Source organism: Canis lupus, chromosome 9, assembly GCF_011100685.1.
Source record: "Canis lupus familiaris isolate Mischka breed German Shepherd chromosome 9, alternate assembly UU_Cfam_GSD_1.0, whole genome shotgun sequence".
In the NCBI taxonomy this organism is placed as follows: domain Eukaryota; kingdom Metazoa; phylum Chordata; class Mammalia; order Carnivora; family Canidae; genus Canis; species Canis lupus.
The window spans coordinates 3,391,174-3,412,865 of NC_049230.1; the positions used below are offsets into that span (position 1 = coordinate 3,391,174).

The 21,692-nt window shown below is 57.5% G+C and overlaps 1 protein-coding gene across 1 annotated transcript in view; it reads left to right on the plus strand.

Annotated features, from left to right (window-relative positions):
- Positions 1-21,692, plus strand: part of TIMP2 (TIMP metallopeptidase inhibitor 2) — a 45,140-nt gene that overhangs the window by 21,496 nt on the left and 1,952 nt on the right. The window contains 2 exon segments of the mRNA NM_001003082.1: positions 11,660-11,760; positions 13,706-13,814. Coding sequence (NP_001003082.1) covers positions 11,660-11,760; positions 13,706-13,814 — 210 coding nt within the window.

A 21,692-nucleotide genomic window follows, 5' to 3' on the forward strand; every position in this document is an offset into this window, starting at 1 on the left:
ATACGATAAGAGCGCGCGTCCCACCCATGATAAATACAATCGCTGATAACGGGCGTGATGTCCCAACGGGGTCCCCGAGCCTGTGCGGTCTGTGTCTGCGGCACCTGCTCAGAAACCGGTGGGCCCCTCCACAGCCGGCCACCTGTCCCTCCCACCCCCCCCCACCCCGGGCCCCTAGGCCTGCCTTATCACGGGGTCCTGTTCCAGAAGGTTCCCCAGCACAAGCATGGGAACCCTGCGCGAGGCGCAGTCCTTGGGCCTGGCTGGCAGAGCGTGGAGGCGGTCCCCGGGGCCGAGGCCGAGCACGTGCCGCTCGCACAGCGAGACACTCAGGTGAAGCAAGGGGTCCAGATGTTCTAGCTAAATAAACACTGGGCTTTCAGGGGCATCCAAGGTCAAGCAGGCACAGTTTCAAATGATACATCATTTGTTGCTTAGCTATTGGCTGAGACGCCAATGGGGAGATTGCAGTAAAGCCTCTTTAGTCTTTCAGACCAGCAAAACCAACATTTTTTTTTCTTTAACATTTTATTTGTTCATGAGAGACACAGAGACACACACACAGAGAGAGAGAGAGGCAGAGACACAGGCAGAGGGAGAAGCAGGCTCCGTGCAGGGAGCCTGATGTGGGACTCGATCCCAGGACCCCGGGGTCACGCCCTGAGCCACCCAGCCGTCCCTCAACATCATTTAACGGGACCTGACTTAGTATGTTCTTGTAACTCTAATATTAGGGAGCAGGACGAACGGGAGAGACAGGCAGAGGAGGAGGGGAGTGGTCCCCAGCAACGCGGCTGCCAGGTGCCTCCGTCTGGGGCTGGCGGTGGCGAGGCGCCTGGCTGGCTGGTCAGTGTCCCACCCCTAGCTGCACCCCTGACCCAGCAGCCATGGAAACCCTGCCCCGGGGTAGGGGAGGTGGGGGGCGGTTTGTCTGCCGGTTGCAGATACTTAGAGGCCGGAACAGGGGTGAATAAACTTTTTCTGCAGGGAACCAGATAGCAAATATGCGAGGCTTTGCCAGCCCGCCACTCTCTATGGCAACAGCCCTCCCCTGCCACCGCAGCTTGGAAGCAGCCGTAGACAACACACAAGTGAGTGGGCATGGCCAGGTTCCAATAAGACTCGATTTACAAAAATGGGGGCGGGGGAGGTGTCTGGGTTCAGCCCTCAAGCCATAGTTAGGTGACCCTGGACCGACATTGGAGGACATGTTGCCTCCCTCCCCCACCCCGACCCAGGACCTCAGATACATTGAGTTGGGTCATCCGTCTTCGGCCCTGATGATGCGTTGGTATCATTGGCCCGTGAATGGCCCCATCTCTCACTTAATGTAAATTTTCTAGAAACATAATGAACAATTATGAGCCCACTGTCCAAAGATCTAGAATACTTGCTCCAAACCAGCTTCTTATCTGCGTGCGGCTTCCCTTTCCTGCATGCTGATCCTCCTAGCTACGTGCCCGTCCCTCCATTGCGTGGGGTGCACAGGGAGGTGCGGGGTGACCCAGTCTAGTGGGAAGCCTCAGCTGGGCTCCCCCGGGGAGCATCGGGCTCACAGAACCCCCACACATGCCACTCGGGGCAGTAACTGCACCCCATGAGTTTCTTGGGGGTAGTTTTCAGGTCCTCAGGAGCTGGGGTGACGGAGCTTTTGTGGTCTTGTGTTTTTATCTCCTTGAGCCCCCTTGTCCGTCCGGCTTTTCCACGTTATGTAGAGAAAACATTTGATCCCGGCACGTTGTCATTCTGTCCTCTGCTGTGGGAATGTCACGGGACGGGGCTACAAAGCCAACTGGACAATGCGACCTAAGCCCAACGTGAGTGAGGACGAAGCCCTGGGGCCGGGAGGGCTCTGAGGCTCCCAAGCCAAGTGAAGGTTACCTGAGGGGAGGCGTGCCGGCTCCTAGTGGCTCGGCGTTGCACGTTACAGGGTCGCCCGGGGCTCTGCGTGCTGCCCACACATAGCCCTGGTCCCCGGGGTGGGGGGGTGCAGTGGGATCACGTGGTCATGATGGGACCCAAACACTGAGTAATGAGGTCTTTGGAAGCCACGGTCTGGTGAATGGAGGAGCCCGCCTTTGACTTTCAGATGAGGTATTCGTGGCCCGAGTGTTCTAGGGGAGGAGGTGCCTCTTCTCGGGCACACTTGAGCCGAAAGTGGGTGTGGGAGATGGGCAGCGAGACTGGGTGGAGGGTGAGTCATTGTTGCCGGAGGATCACACCTACACTGTCCTCCGGCAGCGGGACGAGCACCCTGCCCTCCCCCACCTGTGCTGCAGGAGGCTGGGGGTGGGGGGCCCTCTTTGCCCAGGGCCAGTGGTGCAGATGATAAAGGTGCCCTCCAGCCGGCCCCCGATTCCCTCTGGAGATGTCCTGGGTATCTTCCATCTCCGCGGTGTCCAGAGAGCAGGCTGGGGTCCTGGCTGACCCTGTCTTTGCTCCCTGCTGATGACTCTGACGCACGTCGACTGTGGTGCCCAAGGGCCTGGGACGGTGCCACCTGGCAGGTTCCCGCTGAGCAATGAGGACTCCTGGCGTGATGGCCATGTGCACCTTCACCCTCCTGAAGCTCTTCTCGGGTCCTCCCCTACGGGTCCTCCCTCTCTGAACACCGTTACCTTCTAGAACTTGCCGTGGGTTTCATGCTTCTGCTCACAGATTTGGTGGGCAGCTTAGCTTCCCTGTTTCCATTTCAGTGTGAGTTTACTAGAACCTTGACTGTCTGGTCACTTCTTAGCAGCCCCGCCTGAGTCCTCCCCAGGCTGGGAAGGCTTCCATGGCTGTCCAGTGGTAGCCAGGCGCCCCCATTTGCCCAAGGGCTTTGGAGAGGAAACAGCAGCACCGTCTAGGGCAGGTGCAGACCAGCAGTGCCTCCCAGGTGCCAGGACAAGAGACCCAGGAACGGCAGTTGAGCCCCGTGATGGCACGGCCCGCTCCTACGCTAGCTTCGCCAGCAGGCATTGTGGGTTTGGACCGTGACTCTGCCTTCTACGTGTGCAAGGCCCTACCCCTGTCCCCTCCCTCACACAGCAGGTGCATGGCCATCAGATGTGTAATAACATCCAGAACCTCAGAATTATAATGGGAAAAATGCCATTTTTAAAAAATTGGGACACAGGGGCCCCTCTCTGACCTGCTGTGGTTCTTCCAGTGAGTGGAAGATGGCCCCGAGATGTGGACAGTATCCTGCCCCCACCTCCGCCCCCGTAGCACGATGAGGGGTTGATGTGGATGTGCAGCCTGCCTCCACGGTTCTCGTCACAGCCCAGGCGGGGACCCAGGCCGGACAGGGGGTGCCGGGTTGACAGCGCATCCCTGTACACCGTGAGCTCCAGGAGGCAGCCCCGTTTGCCAGGCTGAGCTATGAGGCGGTGGTGGCGAAGCAGCGGGCACACGTGCCTCCTGGGCTCGCCCCACGCCGGAGGCTGGGATTGTAGGCCCTGGGATCCCAGCCTTTACAGCCCCATTTCTGCCCGAGAATGCAGTGGGTGGGGGTCAGCCCACGGACCGCATGACTCAGTCCTACGCCAGGGGCGGGGCTGCCCCACCGTCCACGCTGATGGGCCTGAGCCGTGGGCCCGGCTCTCGTGCTTTCATCCCTGCAAGTGGGGCGGCCCAGAGAGGAGCAGAGACTTGCCCCGGGTCATGGCCAGCCAGTGGCAGGGTGAGGACAGGGCAACCCCAGCTCTTCGGGCCCCATTCTCAGCCCGCGGATGGCAAGGGATTGCAGGGGGGTGGCCGGGTGTGCCCTCAGCAGGCTCCCTGTGCCTCCTGCCCCCTCCAGCCGCTGCCCCCGCTGCGGGCTCCAGGCTTGGGGTTTGCAGGGCTGAGCTTGGCCGCTGGTCGCAGTCTTGGCGGAGAAAGTGCAGAGCAGCAGTTCTTTCTACAAAGCCGCACTGTTCTCGGCAAATCCTCCCAGGATCGGGATGCATTTTTTTCAAGTGATTCAGCAGCACGTGAATGGGAAGGGCCTGAGCCCAAGGCTTTGGGAACCGTGACCAAAGCCGCCGGCATGAGGTCCCGCTGGGCTCACGGGGAGAAGGAAGGCTGGCGGGGCGTGAGTCGGGGGCCTGCCAGGGTCCTGGGGGGCTGGGGCGAGCAGCCGGTGCCCCAGCTTTTCTCTGCACAGCTGATGAGCTCCTAGATGGTTCCCGTGTGCTCCCAAGGGGGCCGGAGCCAACGGACAGGAAGTGGAGGTGGGAACGCTGGTCTCCATGGAGACGGGGCATCCAGTGGACAGCAGCTTATGTGAATGTGCTAGAATGACCAAAGACCCGGACCAGGGCCACAGTGCTGCTGGCTGTCCTCTCTCGGCCACCCTGTCACCCTCCCTGCTCCACCCTCAGCTCCCATAGACGCGTCTGCTCCGGGTGGTTGTGAGTGCAGGCATTTCCCACCCTGGCCTGAGTCACGCCGGCCACCCTTGCCCTCGCCCTGGATGGGCACAGCCCTGCCCCAGAGCTCCCCAGGGACGAGGAGGTTTGCAAGGACCCAAAGGTGGCATCTGGTCTGTCAGGGTTGCTGCTCAGACAGAGGGAGCCCCTGGTTGCCTCCTACCACCACCAGGAGGTCTCTAATTATGAAATGATGCTTCCTGCACACACACACACTTTTTCTCAGTTCCCTAAAGGAAGTGCATTGGAGGAAGTCGGCCCCACTGCTCACTGCAGGTGGCCAGGTCCTGACACTAGAGAAGGCCCTCCCTACTGTGTCCACGGAGGGACACCCAAGGAGGTGGGGCGCAGGCAGGCTGGACGCTCCCACGGACGGGTGGGTGCTGAGCCAGCGCTGACACCACACGTGCCTTGTGACCACACCCCATTTCCATGTGCAGGTCTGTGGGAAGGGGTGGGGGCCTTGAGACCCAGGGGGTCTGAGCAGACCTGCGGTCCACGTGAGCCCGATCCTCCTTCTGGATCACGGTCCACCCCGTTCCCTGCCCTCCAGCTACGGAGGTCGTCCACCCTGCTCAGGATATAAATGCAGTCCCATCAGAGGGGTTCAGGACCGTCTTTACTCTGCCCCCAAAGTCCACTGAGGCACTCCATTAGGGCTCCTGTGATAACGAGGGCCGGGGCCCTGCCAACGTGTTCATCCTGTTGGAGCTGTCATGGCCAGGCGTGTCTGGGAGGCCGTGTGGCACCCCCTGGCTTTCCCAGGGCTGCCCTTGACCGGGCTTTGGGCAAGCTCATCAGAACTCAGGGGGATCTCAGCCAGGTGGACCACAATGTCACCTGTGCACCCAAAAGGGTTAAGAAACACTTGTCCCAAATGGCAGCTGCAAGATGTCGTCACAGGCATTAGTGGGGACTTCAGTAGCTCTGCAATCGGGAGCCCCCTGTCTCTGGGGAGCGTAGATGAAAGCGGGGAGCCCTGCCACTGTCCCCAACTCCCCCCCCGCCCCTGCACAGAGTGGAGCCCACCTGGAGTAAGTGGCAGTTGTGTTTCCCCGGAAGAGATTGGCACATAATTCTGCGTGGAGACAAGGAAGTGGCCCCGTGACCCACGGAGGGTGTTTGCAGCTCGGGCGACGCAGTGGCCCCATCTCCCCTAAGAGGTACCCTCCGCCATGCTCACCCCTGTAACTGCACGCCACTGCTGGGGCCTCAAAACCCGGTGTCCACGACAGGCTTGGCTCGACTACGGTCCAGTCACCGGGTGGAGCGGCCCCACCCCCTCTCGGCCAGGGACAGGACCCGGGGTGTCGGCAGACGTGCTGGCAGGTCGGGGCCCCATCCTTCCCTCCCCGTACACGAGGGGCACTGGGCGCGCGCCCCTCACGGAGGGACCACGGGCCTGGGAGCAGAACGGGAGGGCAGCGGTCTCCCGGGGCGACCCTCCCGGGTTCCCCCGAGCGGCAGAGAGTGGGCTGGGCTGCGAGGGGACGAGGCCTCTGCTGACACCCCGCCAGCCCTGCTGCTCTGAGTCAGTGCACTGGTGAGGCTCAGATGACCCGGGGCTGGATTTTGACCTCGTATTTAGACTATTTTTTCCAAACCCAGAGATTTCCCACAGCTCTTCTGGGCAGATGCGTGATTTTTCCCTAAGCCAGAAGCTCGGGCCTCAGCCGGCACCAGGGCCCCGGGGGGACCTAGCGTGTGTTGAGTGCATGGAACCACGGCCACGAAGGGCTCAAAGTCACGTTTGAATATCCACAGCTTTACCTGGCTCTGGAATTGGGAGCCGGTGCCCAGGCACAGTGGCCCCATTGGGAAGTGTCCTATTAGGATGTATCTGTATGTGCAGCAGATGGGATTCCTCCGGAGAGCGGCCAGGCTCACGGCAAGATAGTAAAGACGGCTCAGTGGGTGTGAAATAAATGATCTCCTTAGAGGCGGTTCTCTTTCTGGGTCTGGCTCCCCCACAGGTTATGGGAATGGCTTGCTCTTCTCCATTGCTTCCCCAGGAAGGTCCACGGACACCGTAGGACTCAAAAGATGTTGGTGGGGAGCGGGGGCTGGGGATGATTTGATTCTCTGCTTGGGTTTGGTCAAGCATGCTGCACCCCCGGTGCCCCCAGGCCAGCCCAGGCCGCGTTGTGTGCTGAGGACACCCTGGGTGTCCCGAAAGCCCCCTTCTATTACCCCCACCGTCACCGCCCCACCCTGCGCCGCAGTGGGACAGTCTGGCCTCCCCGGGTCTCCCTGGGCAGTCATCCTCTCTCACAGTCTGAACATAGCCTGTGTTCTTTGGATCATCGTCGCCGACCTTGACTCTCCACCCACCCAGCTCTTTTCCATCCCAAATCTGGCTGGGTGTACTAGGGATTGTTTTTGCAGGCTGCTAGCGGGGGGAAGTGACATCATGTGTCCGCGGCCCAAGGGGTGGGGGCAGGGGCTCTGCGGTTGCGTGTGCTTTGAATTAAGTCGACGGTTGTGCATTCCAGTAGCCAACATCTGGCGGTGAATTCATCAGCCAGTGTATCACCCTTGATCTCAAACCCAGATGTTGTGTTAACGGAGGAAGGGAAAGAAGGAAAAACAAAATCTGAGCATCTCAGGGAGAGGCCATCGTCTTTGAGCACAAAGCAGTTAAAACAAGGATCTTTACAAAGCCTCCTGCTGCTGCCTCTGGTTCCTACGGCCAAGGAGCAGGCCGGTGGAGCTTAGGGGCTCACCCTGGTGTGGGGGGTCGGGGTGGACAGGATGTGGGCTGGTCACCCACCCCCAGGGCCAGACACCGGGCCCTGCACATAGTAGGTGTTCAGCAAATGTGTATCCGTGCCTGGATTTTCATTTCCTCTCGGGTTCTTTGGGTCTCCCTGGCTTTTTCCCAGCCCTGGTCTTGAAACAGCCTGGGATGAGAGGGGCCCATCTGTACTAGGAGTAGTCGCCCTCCCAGAGCTCTGGCGATGCCAGCGCCTGGGGTGTTGCAGTGCTGGAAATGCCTTTCTGGAGACCTCTCTGCCTCTTCCCCGTCTGCCGCTTGAGCTGGAAACCATGTGCTTCCCTGTGTCCCTGTCCACTGTCTGACTCCTTGCCTGTGCTGGATGCTCCTCGAAGGCCATCTCTGTTACCAGAGACCCTCCCCACACCTTACCCCTTTCCTCTGTGGGCAGCAGGAGGAAGCTCACGCTTTTGGGATTTCACTTGAAACGCAGCTCATCCCCGAGCTCTGAGTCTGGCTGGTAAGGCATCCCCACTCTGGCCTCATGCTGGGGGCAGAAGGCTGAGGGTCAGAATGTCTGCAGCCAGAGTTGGCTGGGCTCCACCGGGATGCCGCCCCAGCCCTCCCTCCCTGTGGGGCCCCTCTGTCCTGTTTCCCCCAGGTCTCGCCTTCAGCTTGCCTGTGGGATCCTTTGTTTTTTGGGTTTTGTTTTTTAAGATCTTATTTATTAATTCACGAGAGACACACAGAGAGAGAGAGGAAGGCAGAGACACAGGCAGAGGGAGAAGGAGGCTCCATGCAGGGAGCCCGACGTGGGACTCGATCCCAGGACCCCGGGATCACGACCTGAGCCGAAGGCAGACCCTCAATCCCTGAGCCACCCAGGCGTCCCAGATCCTCCGGTTTTGATTAATTTATTTGCCAGAGCTTTGCACGCGCCCTTCCCCACATAGAGTGCTGAACCCCCACGGTCCCCGCTGCCCTGAGCAGCTTGGCAGCATCAGGCCTCACATCTGCGCGGACAGGTGCATGCCCGGCATCTCTCCCTCATGCCCCACGGGTGTTGATGCTTTCAGAAGGTTTCCATAGAACTGGTCTTCTTTGGCTTTCCTCCATTCTCTTTCTTTCCTTCACATTATCTCTCGCTTTGCAAAGTGGAGAGGAGGTTCCCACCCAGAACTGAGGACCCCGAAGGCTCTGGCGTTCTTGTTTTGTGGGGGACAAGCCCAGCTGGAGCTCCTCCGGCCCCTGCCCCCACTTCCCTGCAAGCAGCTGGCAGCCGGGGAGCCAGTTAACATTCTAGTCTCAACCCACGAGTCTACCCCTGGGCCCTGGATTCAACAAGTCCCTTCTTTCCGATAATTTAAAAAGCAAAGGGCGGGGGGGGTTGGAAGTGTGTGGTCTGTAGCCCCAAAGCCAGGCAAGCGTGTCGGGAACCTGCGGCAAACCCAGAGCCTGGGACTGGTGCTGGCCCCGAGGTGCCGTCTGGCCCCGGGCTCTCTGAGCCTCTCACCGCAGGAGGGGGAGACTTTGTGCCATTCTTCGCCACGGCACAAATTCTGTGTGCCAGGCACTGCACGTCACGTGCACCGCGTCCCCTGGTCCTCCCCACGGCCTGGATGGGGGCTGAGGGACAGCTGGCCGCAGCTCGGCCTCTGCTGGGAGCGCTGTGCCTCCGTGAGGTCAGGGAGCTTCCCTGAGACCACAGTGTGGGGAGGGGGCCAAGCAGGGCTGCTGCTGCCTCTTCCCAATAAGGATTCGGACTGCCCCGGAGCCTCGGGGGCTTCTCTAGGAGAAAAATGCATGAGTCTGAATGCATGGAACGGACTGGAACCTGTGCACTGAGAGCAGTGCGTGCTTGTCTTCCGATGGCCGCAGGACCTGTTTTGGGTGAAGCATTGTGTGGGGTAGCAGACGTCTGAAAAACAGGTGGAATTGGGTGTATCGTAGTAAAATCCAGCAGCGGGGCTCCCAGAACTCCTGTCTCCCTCGGATGTTCCTGGTTTATTTGAGCTCAGCAGCCAGGGACAGGGCTCCACCCCAGAGACGCCCGGGGCGTGCATCTGAGACGGTTCGTGATTTGCATCAACCCTCCTCACTGTGGCCTGGGCAGTAGGGTTCGGGTGAGGCAGGTAGTGAGAGAGACCGCGGACAGACTCCCCCGGGCTGCCTGGATGCGGCAGGGACAGCCCTTTTCCATCCGGCAAAGGCCCAGTGGGCGCTGACTGTGGTCAGAACGCAGCCCCTGCCTGTAGAAGCTCCCTGAGCAGACAGGTGTACGTAACAGGGTGGGGGAGTGATGTGGAGTGTGCCGGGTGCTGCTACGGAGGACGGGATTTCCCAGAGCAAGACAGGAAAGGGGTATTTTGCCTGGGTCTTGAGGGATGCATAGAAGTTTTCCAGGCAGGGAAGGTTAGATGGCATTTGGGCCAGAAGAGACTTGTGAGTCCAGAGGTGGGGACACCCCTGGGCAGGTTCGGATTCTAAGGACTTTCCGGACTGTGGAACAGCAGGATGGGGGTGGCTGGGGCAGCGGAGATAGCTGCCGGCTGGCACCAGGTCGCACAGGGGTGTCCTTATTTTAGAGGAGGGCAGTGGGTGGCCGAGGAAGACATTTGAGCCCGGAGGGATGAGGCTATAAAAAGTCTGCTGGCGCTGGGGGTGGAGAAGGGTGGGAGCCTGAGGAGTCACTGCAAGCAGGCTGACCTGCCAGCGAGGGGAGAGCCCTCTGTCCTGGGCCCCTGGCTGGCACTGCCTAGATGTGGCTCTGCAGGTTTGGGCCGGGCTCAGCCTGGGAGGCAGGAACCTGCGGCCTCTGCCCATCGTGACTCAGCTCCAACAGAAGGAGACCTAAGAATGGGGTTTGGGCTGGGCGGGGTGGGGGTGGGGTGGCCTCTGGGGCCTGGTTGGGGCCAGGGGTGCGTGGTGGGTGCACATGGGATCCGTGTGCATGTCGTGGGGAAGACGGCCCTGGCCAGGGTGGGGGTGGGGGTCTCCAAGATATGAGCTGCCCCCGCACCCGGGGCAGAGGAGGGAGGCGCCTCTGTGCCTGGCTCCGTCTGTTCCTTATTGCTCTGTTTGGCTTGCATCCGCATTCACATAACCCTCACCCAGGGGACCCCGCACGGCTGGCCAAGCTGTGGAGGGCAAAGCTTTTAAAGCCATTAAAATGGGCCGTGCCCGCTGATATAAGCCTCGAAATGAATTAAGGGAGGGCTCTGCCCCAGTGACCGAGCCCTGCTGACTGTCACCTGGTCAGGCCATGGGCTGGGTCTGGGTCCCGCTGACCCTCACCTGGTCAGGCCGCGGGCTGGGTCCGGGTCCTGGCTTAATTGCTGGTAGGAAGGAAACCCTGTGGTGCATGGCCCATGAGCGGACGTTCCCGAACCTTCCCAGCCTGACCTCTTCCCGTCTCCTTCATCCTTGTGTCATGGTCTGGGACCGTTTTCTTTCCGTTTGGCCTCCTTCCTGGGCCTCTGTCCAGTGGGGTCTGTGAGCATTTCCTCACCCAGCTCGATGGCCTCTGGGGGGGCCGAGCACTCTGACCCTTTGCCTGTCATGCCCCTGATAGAACGTGTTATTACTATTTTTTTAAATAAATTTTATTTATTTTGAGAGACAGAGGCAGAGACACAGGCAGAGGGAGAAGCAGGCTCCATGCAGGGAGCACGACATGGGACTCCATCCCAGGTCTCCAGGATCATGCCCTGGGCTGAAGGAGGCGCTAAACCGCTGATCCACCAGGGCTGCCCAGAACGTATCATTATAAAGCATCGTCCGTGGGACATTTATCCGGGACGCCTTTAGGACAGATTAGGAGTAGTAGGATAGACCTTTCCAATATAAGACCCCCAAACCTAACTATGATGGGGCCTCTTTGGAAGGCGGTTATCCCTCTGCTTTCAGCCTGGAAAAGCCTGTTTGCAGTAGGCTGTGGATGGAGGCTGGGTGGTAGGAAGCCACCATCCTTAATTATATGATGATTGTGGCCCAGTTAATTTGCTTATCTGCTTGCCCAGCCGCAGCCTACCCGTTCGTTGGAGAGAATTTTAAAAAGCCCCAAAGCACTTAGGCGTGACATCAACAAAGAGCTTTATCAGTGACTACCCAGTAACCTCGCTACCGGTGAGACACCAGCCTTCTGCTTTGGGTCCCTGTCAACATTCTTTTTTTTTTTCCCAAAGATTTTCTTTATTTATTCATGAGAGACACAGAGAGAAAGAGAGGCAGAGACACAGGCAGAGGGAGAAGCAGGCTCCACGCAGGGAGCCTGATGTGGGACTTGATCCCGGGTCTCCAGGATCACACACTGGGCTGAAGGCAGGTGCTAAACCGCTGAGCCACCCAGGTGTCCCACCTGTCAACATTCTTGCTGAAGAATCCTGGGACTGGAAGGGGTCTCAGAGCTTCACCCCTCGCCCCTGCCCCTCGCCGTGGGTGGGGTCTGACACCGTGCAAGGGGCTGGCTTCATCGTGCCCCCACCCCCACCCCGCCCCGGAGCCAGGACAGCACTGTGGTGGCTCCACTCACCTCCCTGTCTTTGTTTTGCAGTGATTAGGGCCAAAGCGGTCAGTGTGAAGGAGGTGGACTCTGGGAATGACATCTACGGCAACCCCATCAAGCGGATTCAGTATGAGATCAAGCAGATAAAGGTACCGGGCACCACCGCCAGGTTGCTGCCTGGGCAGAGCCTCGGGAGGGCCGGGAGCAAGGTTGGGCCCCCCCCACCCCCCGAGGAGGTGTCCTGCCTTCTTGAGTAACTCGGTACAGCCATCCCTCGAGCAGACTCGAGGGCTCCAAGCCACAGGTCAATCCGATTTTCCTTAATCTGTGACTGCCTGGAAAGTTGTGTGGACCTGCCATGTTCCCGTCGACCAGGTCATTGTAGAAATGTGTCCTCTTCGTTTTGGTGGGTAGTAAATTTGTGGCAGAGTCTCAGCACGGTTACAGCGGTGGCCAGAGCTTCTGTGGAACATTCCGAGGGTGCCCGTCCTCAGCTGAGCCAGTGCGAGGTTCGAAGGCCCGAGAGCTTGGCCGTTGCATCTGGGAGCCCTCACTCCCACAAACTGTGCCGTGGGGTCTCCCTCACCTGGTCAGCCTTCGAGTCTAAGAGGAAGGAGGGGTCCCGTGGGCAGGTGTGGTGGGGGCCGGCTTCCCCGAGGAGGACATGGAGCCCACGGCCTGGCCAGTGGCGGAGGGGATCCGCCAGGTGGGAGCGGGACGGGCAGGCGTGGGGACTGAGCACTGAAGGGGAGGTGGAAGGGGAGGTCAGTTGTTTCAGAACGTTGTCCATGTTCAAGGGCGAGGAGCTCGTGTTGGAGAGGAGACGGGGTGGGAGACGAGGTTGGAAGGACAGGACCGGCCGTGGAGGAAGGCGATCTTGTTTCAGTCACTAACTCCGTCCCCAGGGGAGGAGGACGTCCTAGGCGCTGTCCCTGGAGAGACGGCTTCATAAAGGCAGGAGTTGTCGCTGTCTGTGTTTTTTTTTTTTTTCAAAGATTTTATTTATTCATGAGAGACACAGAGAGAGAGAGAGAGAAAGGCAGAGACACAGGCAGAGGGAGAAGCAGGCTCCATGCAGGGAGCCCGACGTGGGACTCGATCCCGGGACCCCGGGATCACACCCCAGGGTGAAGGCAGGCACTAAACCGCCGAGCCCCCGGGCCGCCCGCTGTCTGTGTTTAATTGTGTTACAAAAATACAAAGAAGCGGGGAACACGTGTTATCAGGAGGTCCACGAAATGCTTACTCATTGCATCCGTGTCATCCGAGGGGCGACCTGCTCTCTCGGGGCCTAAGTCCCTACGCGAGGGAGAGAGAACGTCTCTGTTCTTGCAACCTCATCGGGGCGTCCTGAAGAGGCAGGTGTTGACACCAAGAAGCATGTTTGGTCTCCGTGAAAGATGGCGAGGTCTCGGTGACGGCGCATTGTTGTCACCGTCGGCCTCACCTTCCCTGGGTGGGATGAGCCGAGCTTTTGCATCTCAGGATACTGGGATGGCCCCTTTTTATTGGGGTTTGCTTGTTGAAACTCCGCCCTCCCCCCAAACCCTGTGCTAGTCACCTTGGGGTAGGCACAGCAGAAATCCTCATGAAGCTCCATGGACTCGCACAGCCCGAGGGTGTGCGTCCTCTGTCGTGTGGTCCCTGAGCGTGTGCGCTTTGCCCCTTCCACCTTCTCCCTCCCCCACACCCCCAGCTTCTGCTGGGCTGCATGCACCCCACAGCCCGGATGGAGGGATGGAGGGCCATCCTCAGCGCACACTCACGTCCCCAGCTGTCACTATCCCCACCCAGTGGGGCAGCAGGGATCCCCGGCCGTGGCGGGAACCCTCCATCTGGGCGGCAGGCTCATCCCCAAAGTAGAGGAGCAGTTGAGAAGTCAAACCCCACTGACCCCTGGAGTCATAGCCATGGTGCCTCCCCCATCAAGTAGCCAACGCTTGATCAAAGTTCCTGCCAATACCCTAAGGAAGTGGTCCTCCCCGATGGGTCGGAGTCACCTGGAGATACACTTGCCTCTCTGCGGGGCGGGGGACGCGGACTCTGTTGGCCGTGTGGGCCGGGTCTGCTCACGTCTCACCTTCGTCTTTCCAGATGTTCAAAGGACCAGACAAGGACATAGAGTTTATCTACACGGCTCCTTCCTCCGCCGTATGCGGGGTCTCCCTGGACATCGGAGGAAAGAAGGAGTATCTCATTGCGGGTATGTAGATGGATGTGCACGTGGCACGTTCTTAGAGGCCGTCGGGGTGTTGTGTCCAGGCCCCCAGGGCTGCGGGGAGCCCGAGGCACCGCGGGGCTGTCCCGAAGCCTCTGGGCTTCCCTGCCTCTTCCCGTCTGAGAATTCCTGGTGGATTCTCGCCTGCCCCCCACAACGGGGGAACCAGGGTGCCTTGATGGGGAAACACGTAAACCGGTATCCACAGGTGATGCGAGGTCGGGGCAGACACCAAGAGGTGAGCATTTTTGCCTTTTGCTCCTGAAAGGAAGGCACCTGCCAGATGCTGGAAATGCTCACCGCTGGGCGGGAGGCGTTAAAAAAAAAAAAAAAAGTGTTAAATCTGCTGGTATCAGGATGTCCTCTACCTGTGCAGCAACTTTGTTCATCGCCTCTTTCTTTCTTTCTTTCTTTCTTTCTTTCTTTCTTTCTTTCTTTCTTTCTTTCTTTCTTTCTTTCTTTCTTTTTTCTTCTTTCTTTCTTTTCTTTCTTTCTCTTTTTTTCTTTCTTTCTCTTTCTTTCTTTCTTTCTTTCTTTCTTTCTTTCTTTCTTTCTTTCTTTCTTTCTTTCTTTCCTTTCTTTTTCTTTTTCATCACAGTAAAATATACGTGAAGTCTGCCGTTTTAACTATTTTTAAGTGTCCGGTTCATTAGCGTTAAGCACATTCCCGCTGTCGCACGGCAATACCACCATCCCTCCCTCCTTTCATCTTGTAAAACCGAAACTCTGTCCACATGAAACACCAGCTGCCCAGTCGCCTCCCCCGGCCCCTGGCGCCCACCGTCCTACTGTCTGTCTTGGGATTTGGCTCCTCTGGGGACTCCCATGGAACTGGAATTAGACAGTGTTTGTCCTTTGTGACGCTGACTTCACTGAGCATCACGTCCTCCAGGTTCCTCCACGACGTAGCAGGGGTCAGGGCGTCCTTCCTTCTGAGGCTGAGCAACAGTCTGTTCTGGGGAGAGACCACGGCCGAGATTCGGGACCGGGTCATTCTTCACCGTGGGGCTGTCCTGTGCAACATCCCTGGCCTGTACTCGCTGGTTGCCCCAAAATCCCTCCCCGAATTGTGGTGTCTCCAGACATCCCCAAATGCCCCTGACAGTCCCCTCGGTCCCCAAGTCGAGACCCACTGGTCTAATAGGGATGATGGAAATGCTGCATGTGCTGCTGTCTTTGGCAGCCGCTCCCTGCATGTGGCTACTGAGTGCTCAGAAACTGGGGCTCTAATTTGACTTCATATGTACGTGTAAGCAGCGATGTGCAGCTGGTGGCCGCAGGACTGGCCAGTGCGGTCTCGGTCAGGCTGGAACATCACCGCCCTCTTTCCGAGGAAATAGGAGTTGGGTCGCAAACTTGGGAAGAGACGGAGTGGAGGGGACAGCTCCCCTAGTCTGACGTTTAGTTTTGTGATACAAGCCAAATGTAATCATAGAAGTACATTCTGAACCCAAAATCTCTGTGATTCGGGGGATTTCCTTCTGTTTGGATTGTTTGTACTTTTTCCCCCATTCATGGATAATTTTTTTTTCATGGGGAATATTTTATTTATTTTTTAAAAGATTTTCTTTATTCATGAGAGACACAGAGAGAGAGAGAGAGAGGCAGAGACACAAGCAGAGGGAGAAGCAGGCTCCATGCAGGGAGCCTGACGTGGGGCTCGATCCCGGGTCTCCAGGATCAGGCCCTGGGCTGACGGCGGCACTAAACCGCTGAGCCACCTGGGCTGCCCATGGAGAATATTTAAAAAAAAAAACAATACATGCTTAGTGGGTGCCCACTAGGTGCCTTGCACTGCACCTGGTGTGACGGGAGTTCAACAGGAGAGCTCCTCCTGGAGGGAGGTGCACACATGTTCCCACTGTGGGGACAGGAGAAGAAACTAGAGAATAAAACAAGTGTTTTTTGGGGGCGTGGGCTGGGGTGGGGACTGTGAGCATCAAGCAAGCGCTCGGGAGGAAGAGACCGTCTTGGGTGGCAGGTGCAAGCATAGGCTGTGCCTCGGGCACCTGGGGGTCCCTGCCAGGGGTGGGGGGATGGAGAGGATGCAGTGGGGAGCAAGTGGGGCAGAAGACACGGGGCTCACCTCTCCTTGGGTAACACCTCCCTCCCTTACAACGCTCATGCTCAGCATCCATGTGACTGGTTCCATCAAGACTTCTGTCCCTTTCCTTGGGGATGATGGGAGATTTTTTTCCTTCTTTTATGGGCACTTCTGACCTTTCTAAAGGTTTTCTTAAGAGCACCTACTATTTCTTAAGTTTTATTGAGCTATAACTCGCACAACATACCATTCACCCATTTAAAGGGCGTCATTCAGCGGTTTGGGTGATTCATCAAGGTGTGCACAGCCACGGCCACGGTTGGAGAACCCTGTACCCTTCAGCTGTTTTACCCCCACCCCCGGCCCCCACGCCTCTCACCCCAGCTCCAGCAACCACCAGTCTGTTTTATTTTTCTTTCTTTTTTTTGACTCTGTGAGTTTCCCTATTTCTCAGTCCTGTGAATGGAACTGTAGACTCTGGTCCCTTGTGTCTGGCGTCCGTCACTCGACACAGTGTTCAGCGCGGCATTTGAAAAGTTCATCCACGTTGTGGCGTGAGTCAGAACTTGACTCCTTTTTCTGGCTGAATGCTATTTCATTGACTGGATAGACCATAGTGTGTCTCCCCATGTGTCACCTGGTGGACATCGGGGCTGTTTCCACCTTTGGGCTCGTGTGCACGACGCTGCTCTCAGCTCCCATCAAGTGTTTGCGTGGCTGTGTTTTCATCCCTCTCGGGCCACTGTGTAGGAGTAGAATTTCAGGGCATATGGTGACTATGTTTAATCGTTTGAGGAACTGCCAGACTGTTTTCCAAAGCAGCTGCACCATTTTACATTTGCAGTATCTACTATTTTTACAGTAAGAAAAACAAAGTCAACCAGAGAGAGAGAGAGAAAGAGAGGGATGGGGACAGAATCACGAAGCAGGGACCTTCCTGACGGTGCTGTCCCCGTGATACGGGGGACGGCAAGGCAGGCAGGTGCCCAGAACACGTGGCACGTGGGGTGCGGGCCCACAGGGAAGGCCGTTCAGGGGACCCGGGTCCGTGTGTGCACGGGACCATCAGCGTCTGTTTTGTCTCCTTTTGATACGTCCCCGTATTGGTGACATTTTACAAATGACATCTATTGCTTTTATGGTCAGAAAAATAAGCCCTGGAGAGAAGGGGAAGGAGACGAGTCCTCCCATGGTGCAGGGAACTTGCTGCCCTAAGGAATCAACAGCCTCTGGGTTTCAACACCTGGTTTTGTGCGGGTCCCTGAGGACTAACCCTTCAGGAGCACCTGGCCCCGGGGTCGGGCTCCTCGCACTGCCCTCTAGAGGCAGCCGGCCAGACTGCAGAGCTGCTCGCGGAGGGAGCGAGGACCCCCGAGTCCCACCCCGTGGGCTCCTGGGTGGGAAGGTGACCTAGGTCTGGTTTCACATACCAGGCTTCACGTCGCCCTGTTCACGGAAATAGGAAAATGCCCCTTTCCTGGCCCTGCCGGTCTCTAAACGCTCCTCGCGTGGGTTCTGTTCAGTCCTCACAGCTCCTTACGGTGAAGGTGCTGGTCTGGTCCCCGTTTTACAGATGAGGGAATCGGAGGAGTAGAGAGGTGAACAGTGTGCGCCTGGTCCCATGGCGTGTGCCTGAACCCGCTTTCACACACCGATTGTTAAATTCTGCTTGATGTCTCTCTCCCTGGTGCCTTGAAGGAAACCAGGGTGCGAGTGTTCGTGGCGTGGATTTGGCAGGTGCCGAGCACTGGGGCTCTCTCTCCTGGGGGTGGAGTGGGAGCTGGTTGTTAGGCATTCCCCAGTACGCCCGTGCCTGGGCCACACTGCCAGGAGGATCTTCCTGGTCCCCAGGCCTCTGATGCTCTGCTGTGGTCCAGGTTTTAGAAATCTCGTGGCTCCAGCATCTAAGCCAGCAGCCCTCCACCTGCACAGCCTGTTGGACTCCCTTGGGGTGTTTGTTAGATGTCCTGGATCCCAGGTGGCACTGTAGACCAGTTCCAAGCAGGATCTCCAGGGATGTGGCCTGGGCATCAACATTTCTGAAGCTCCCCAGGAGAGACCAGTGTATAGCTGGTGGCGAGAGCTGGCATCTAACCAGAACCTTCCTTGCCCTGGGTCAGAGGCAGAAGACCTTTCATTGCAGAGGGCTGAGCCCGAGCAGCCGAGGCCTGTCACCTCCTTTACAGAGGTGCCTCCGGACATTATTTTCATCTCCTGGGGCTCTTTGTGGTCACTCGGTCCTGCCTATTGTCCAGAGATCCTGAGGACCCTGGCGCTGCCTTCTATTCCATGAGATGGATAGGCCGGACTGTAGGGACGACAGCCCAGAAGATGGATTGTGTCCAGCAGTCAGGAGCCCCGGCATGTCATGTCTGCCGAGTATGTGGCTCAAGTCCTCTCTCCCTGTCCCACGGACCATGAAGCGTGCGTGTCCCACGTGGCTGCTTAGAAAGTGTGGGTGCAGAACAAGAGCTGAGGGAAGAGGCTGCACACAGCCACTTTGCGGGGATTACTTCGCTAGTGGTTGCCTTGTGTTATTTCAGGGGACGTGGTAGGAGAATCTCTTTATCTATTTTGCTCAGCCCCTCTTCTGGAAGGAAGAGGCTTCTGCATCCAAAGGAAATGTCGTGGGCAGCCCGGGTGGCTCAGGGCCTTAGCGCTGCCTTCAGCCCAGGGCATGATCCTGGAGTCCCAGGATCGAGTCCCACATCGGGCTCCCTGCATGGGGCCTGCTTCTCCCTCTGCCTGTGTCTCTGCCTCTCTCTCTGTGTCTCTCATGAATAAATAAATAAATCTTTGGAAAAAAACAAAAAACAAAGGAAGCATTGTGAGTCAAAGGTAAAAAGCCTGACCGTCTTGGTTACTTTGCAAACGTTGATATTCTCATACAGAAGCTCACTCGTTCGTCTTTGCTACTTATCATGTAACACGTGTGTGTCCTGTGCTGTTCCTACACCCGGGGCCATTACACCGTCCCCATCTGAACCAGAAGACAATTCTCCAAGTAACGGTAGGGCACGTCTTAAAGGCTGGCTACAACCAAAACCATCCAAATCGTAGCTCCGCCTGTAGTTAAACCGAAGAAGATATATTTTGTTTGAAGATCCATCTGCTTGTAACCGCGCTTGTCATATACGGCTATTTCATGGGTAATACTGGAAGCAAACAAGGGACATGGGGCACATTTTAGTTTCTAGCTGGCCCTGGAGCCTATGATCAACAAAAGGCACTTCTAGCAGAGGCTGGCACACCCTTTATGGAGAAACCTGACTTCTTCCCCCAGCCGGGTGAGATGGCTCTGGGTCAAATCTGGTGTTTACTTTCTGAGCACAGACTCTCCATCTTGTTCTCCTGGAGGCAGGATGGGCCACCCAGAAATCACGGGGCACAGTAAACCACTCAGCCAGCGCTGGCAGTGGCCCCAGGAGTGACCGCACGGCCCGAGGCAGCCCACCTCCTCTTGGGCTGATGACTCAAGTTCACATGTTGAGCTGGGCACCATGAGACACTCATGTTCAGGAACTGTTACAGAATTGGCCCTATAATTTTCTTCTGCAGTCCTCTCCTCCAAGAGGAAAAAGAAGCCTACAGTCCTCAGTTACAAATTTTAATTAATTCCTGTTTTTCTCTCCAAGGAAGACTGTGCGTTTTTCCAAGGCAGACGTAGGAGGGTGTTGTAACAGATGTTCACGTCGTGCGGGCCCAGGGCCCAACCAAGCCTTAATGACTGTACCTGTACTGAAGGGGTGTCCTTTGAACTTTCTGAGATGCTGTTTCGTTTATACGTGACCTCCAAGGTGAACAGGAGCCCCATGGCCGGGACCGTGGAAGGTACACTCTGCGTGCTGCATCTCCGCGTCCGTCCATGTGCTACTCTCAGCCGGAGCATGAATTGGTGGCGAAAAGGTCAACAGGGAAGGTAGCAAAAAACAGGCAGATGATGAAGCAAACTGTTAGAACAAATACCCATGGTGTTGTCAGTAAACTTTTATTGCGCAGTTTACAATGTGTGAGGAACCGTGGATTAAAAAAAGATGCAGGCTTAACTCTTACCCTTCATACCTATGATCTGGTTAAGGAGCAAGACGCCTAAGAAAGGCAAGGAAAGGGGCGCCAGGGTGGCTCAATCGGTGAAGCTCTGCCTTCGGCTCAGGTCAGATCCCAGGGCCCTGGGATGGAGCCTCCATCAGGCTCCCTGCTCAGCAGGGAGTCTGCTCCTCTCTCTCCCACTACCCCTCCCCCCTGCTCCTTGTCTCTCTCTCTCTCTCTCTTTCAAACAAATAAATAAAATCTTAAAAAAAAAAAAAAAGGGCAAAGAACAGCACAGAGTGGGCCATCGCGAGTCAGGCAGCAGACAGCGCTGGTGAACTCGGAGGGTGGAGCCAGCATGAGTCCCACCCGGACCGACTGTCAGGCACCACCAGGCTGGGCTGGAGGGGCTGCAGGGTGGGGGGGACGGACAGGGAGGCAGTAATGAGCTCTTTGCCATCTGTCCCTTGCCTGCCCCCCCTTCGGCTACTCTGAACTCCTAGAAGTGCCTATATAGTTTTAGCAGGGGGAGAAAAAGGCAAACGCCTATTTTAGAAGTACTTAGAACCACCCAAACGCTTCTCTTCCATTAGTGGTTAGGATTCAGAACAAACGCTCCGGCAGCAATCCTGCTCCTTGATCCTTTTCTGCACCTGGCATGTCGTTTGAGTCTGAACAGGTACGAGGGAAAGTAGAGCTCCCGGAGGTAAGCGGGCCGCTAGCACAGAAGTGAGAGCATCCCAGTCCCCATCCAGGGAGTGTGTCCGCGACCTGCCCGGCACACAGGACGTCCCCGTGCATAGCCTCAGGACAGCCGACCCGCATTTCTACCCGGCCAGGGGTCCCGGTTTGATTTATTCGAGACTGGGGCGCAGTCGCCAAGCTGCGTTATGCCCCGAAGTGCATTTCTATTCGTGGATCCTCCGCAGCCGGCGCTGTGCCTGAGATCACTACGTCGGCCGTCCCAGAGCTTTGTCAAGCAGAGAGCCCAGGGTGCAGCCCCGGCTCCCACCTGCCCCTCGGGGAGCCCCCCGCCACCCCGCCGGGCTCCACGGCTCACCGCTCGCTGGAAGGCCGAGATTTGAGGTGACCTCTCAGGCCTCACCTGAATGCACTTGGCTCGTGCCAGGGCTGCCACCAGCACGAGCGCTTCGGGAGAGGAAGGGAGGAGTCGACTGGGAGGCCCGAGGTAGGAAGGACAAACAGTGCCGCCACCTCCGCGGTGAAGGGACGTCGGAGCTGATTTCCAGCTTGATGCAGATCCATGTTTTTGCTGTTCGCGGTGGAAAAACCCAGACAAGTTCAACGTCAAATGGACAACATGTTTGTGAACGATAAAACAGGGAAAACGTGATGTACACACACGATCTCTTTTGTGCAAACACACACGTGTGAAAGAATATTGGAAGGAAATGCGTCTGAGGGCTAGCTGTAGGAAAACGGGAGGTTTCTTTCGTGTCCCTTCCCTGTCTGCCAAGGGCTCTACGGTGAGCACGTGTCCTTTCTGTGCTCCGAGCGGACAGTCCATGGTGTGCCCGTCAGTGCGGGCTGCTGGGACAAAGCGGCACAGACCAGGCATTGACTCCCTCCCCGTCCTGGGGGCTGGGAGTCCGGCATCCAGGCGTGGGCAGGGCTGGTTCTCCTGGGCTCGCAGATGGCCGTCTCCTCCCCGAGGCCTCAGTGCCTGTCCCTCTGTCCGCGTCTGTGTCCTGATCTCTTCCTATAAGGACGCCTTTCTTATTGCATGTGGGCCCCCCCACCACGTGATCTCAATTAATCTCATCTCCAGA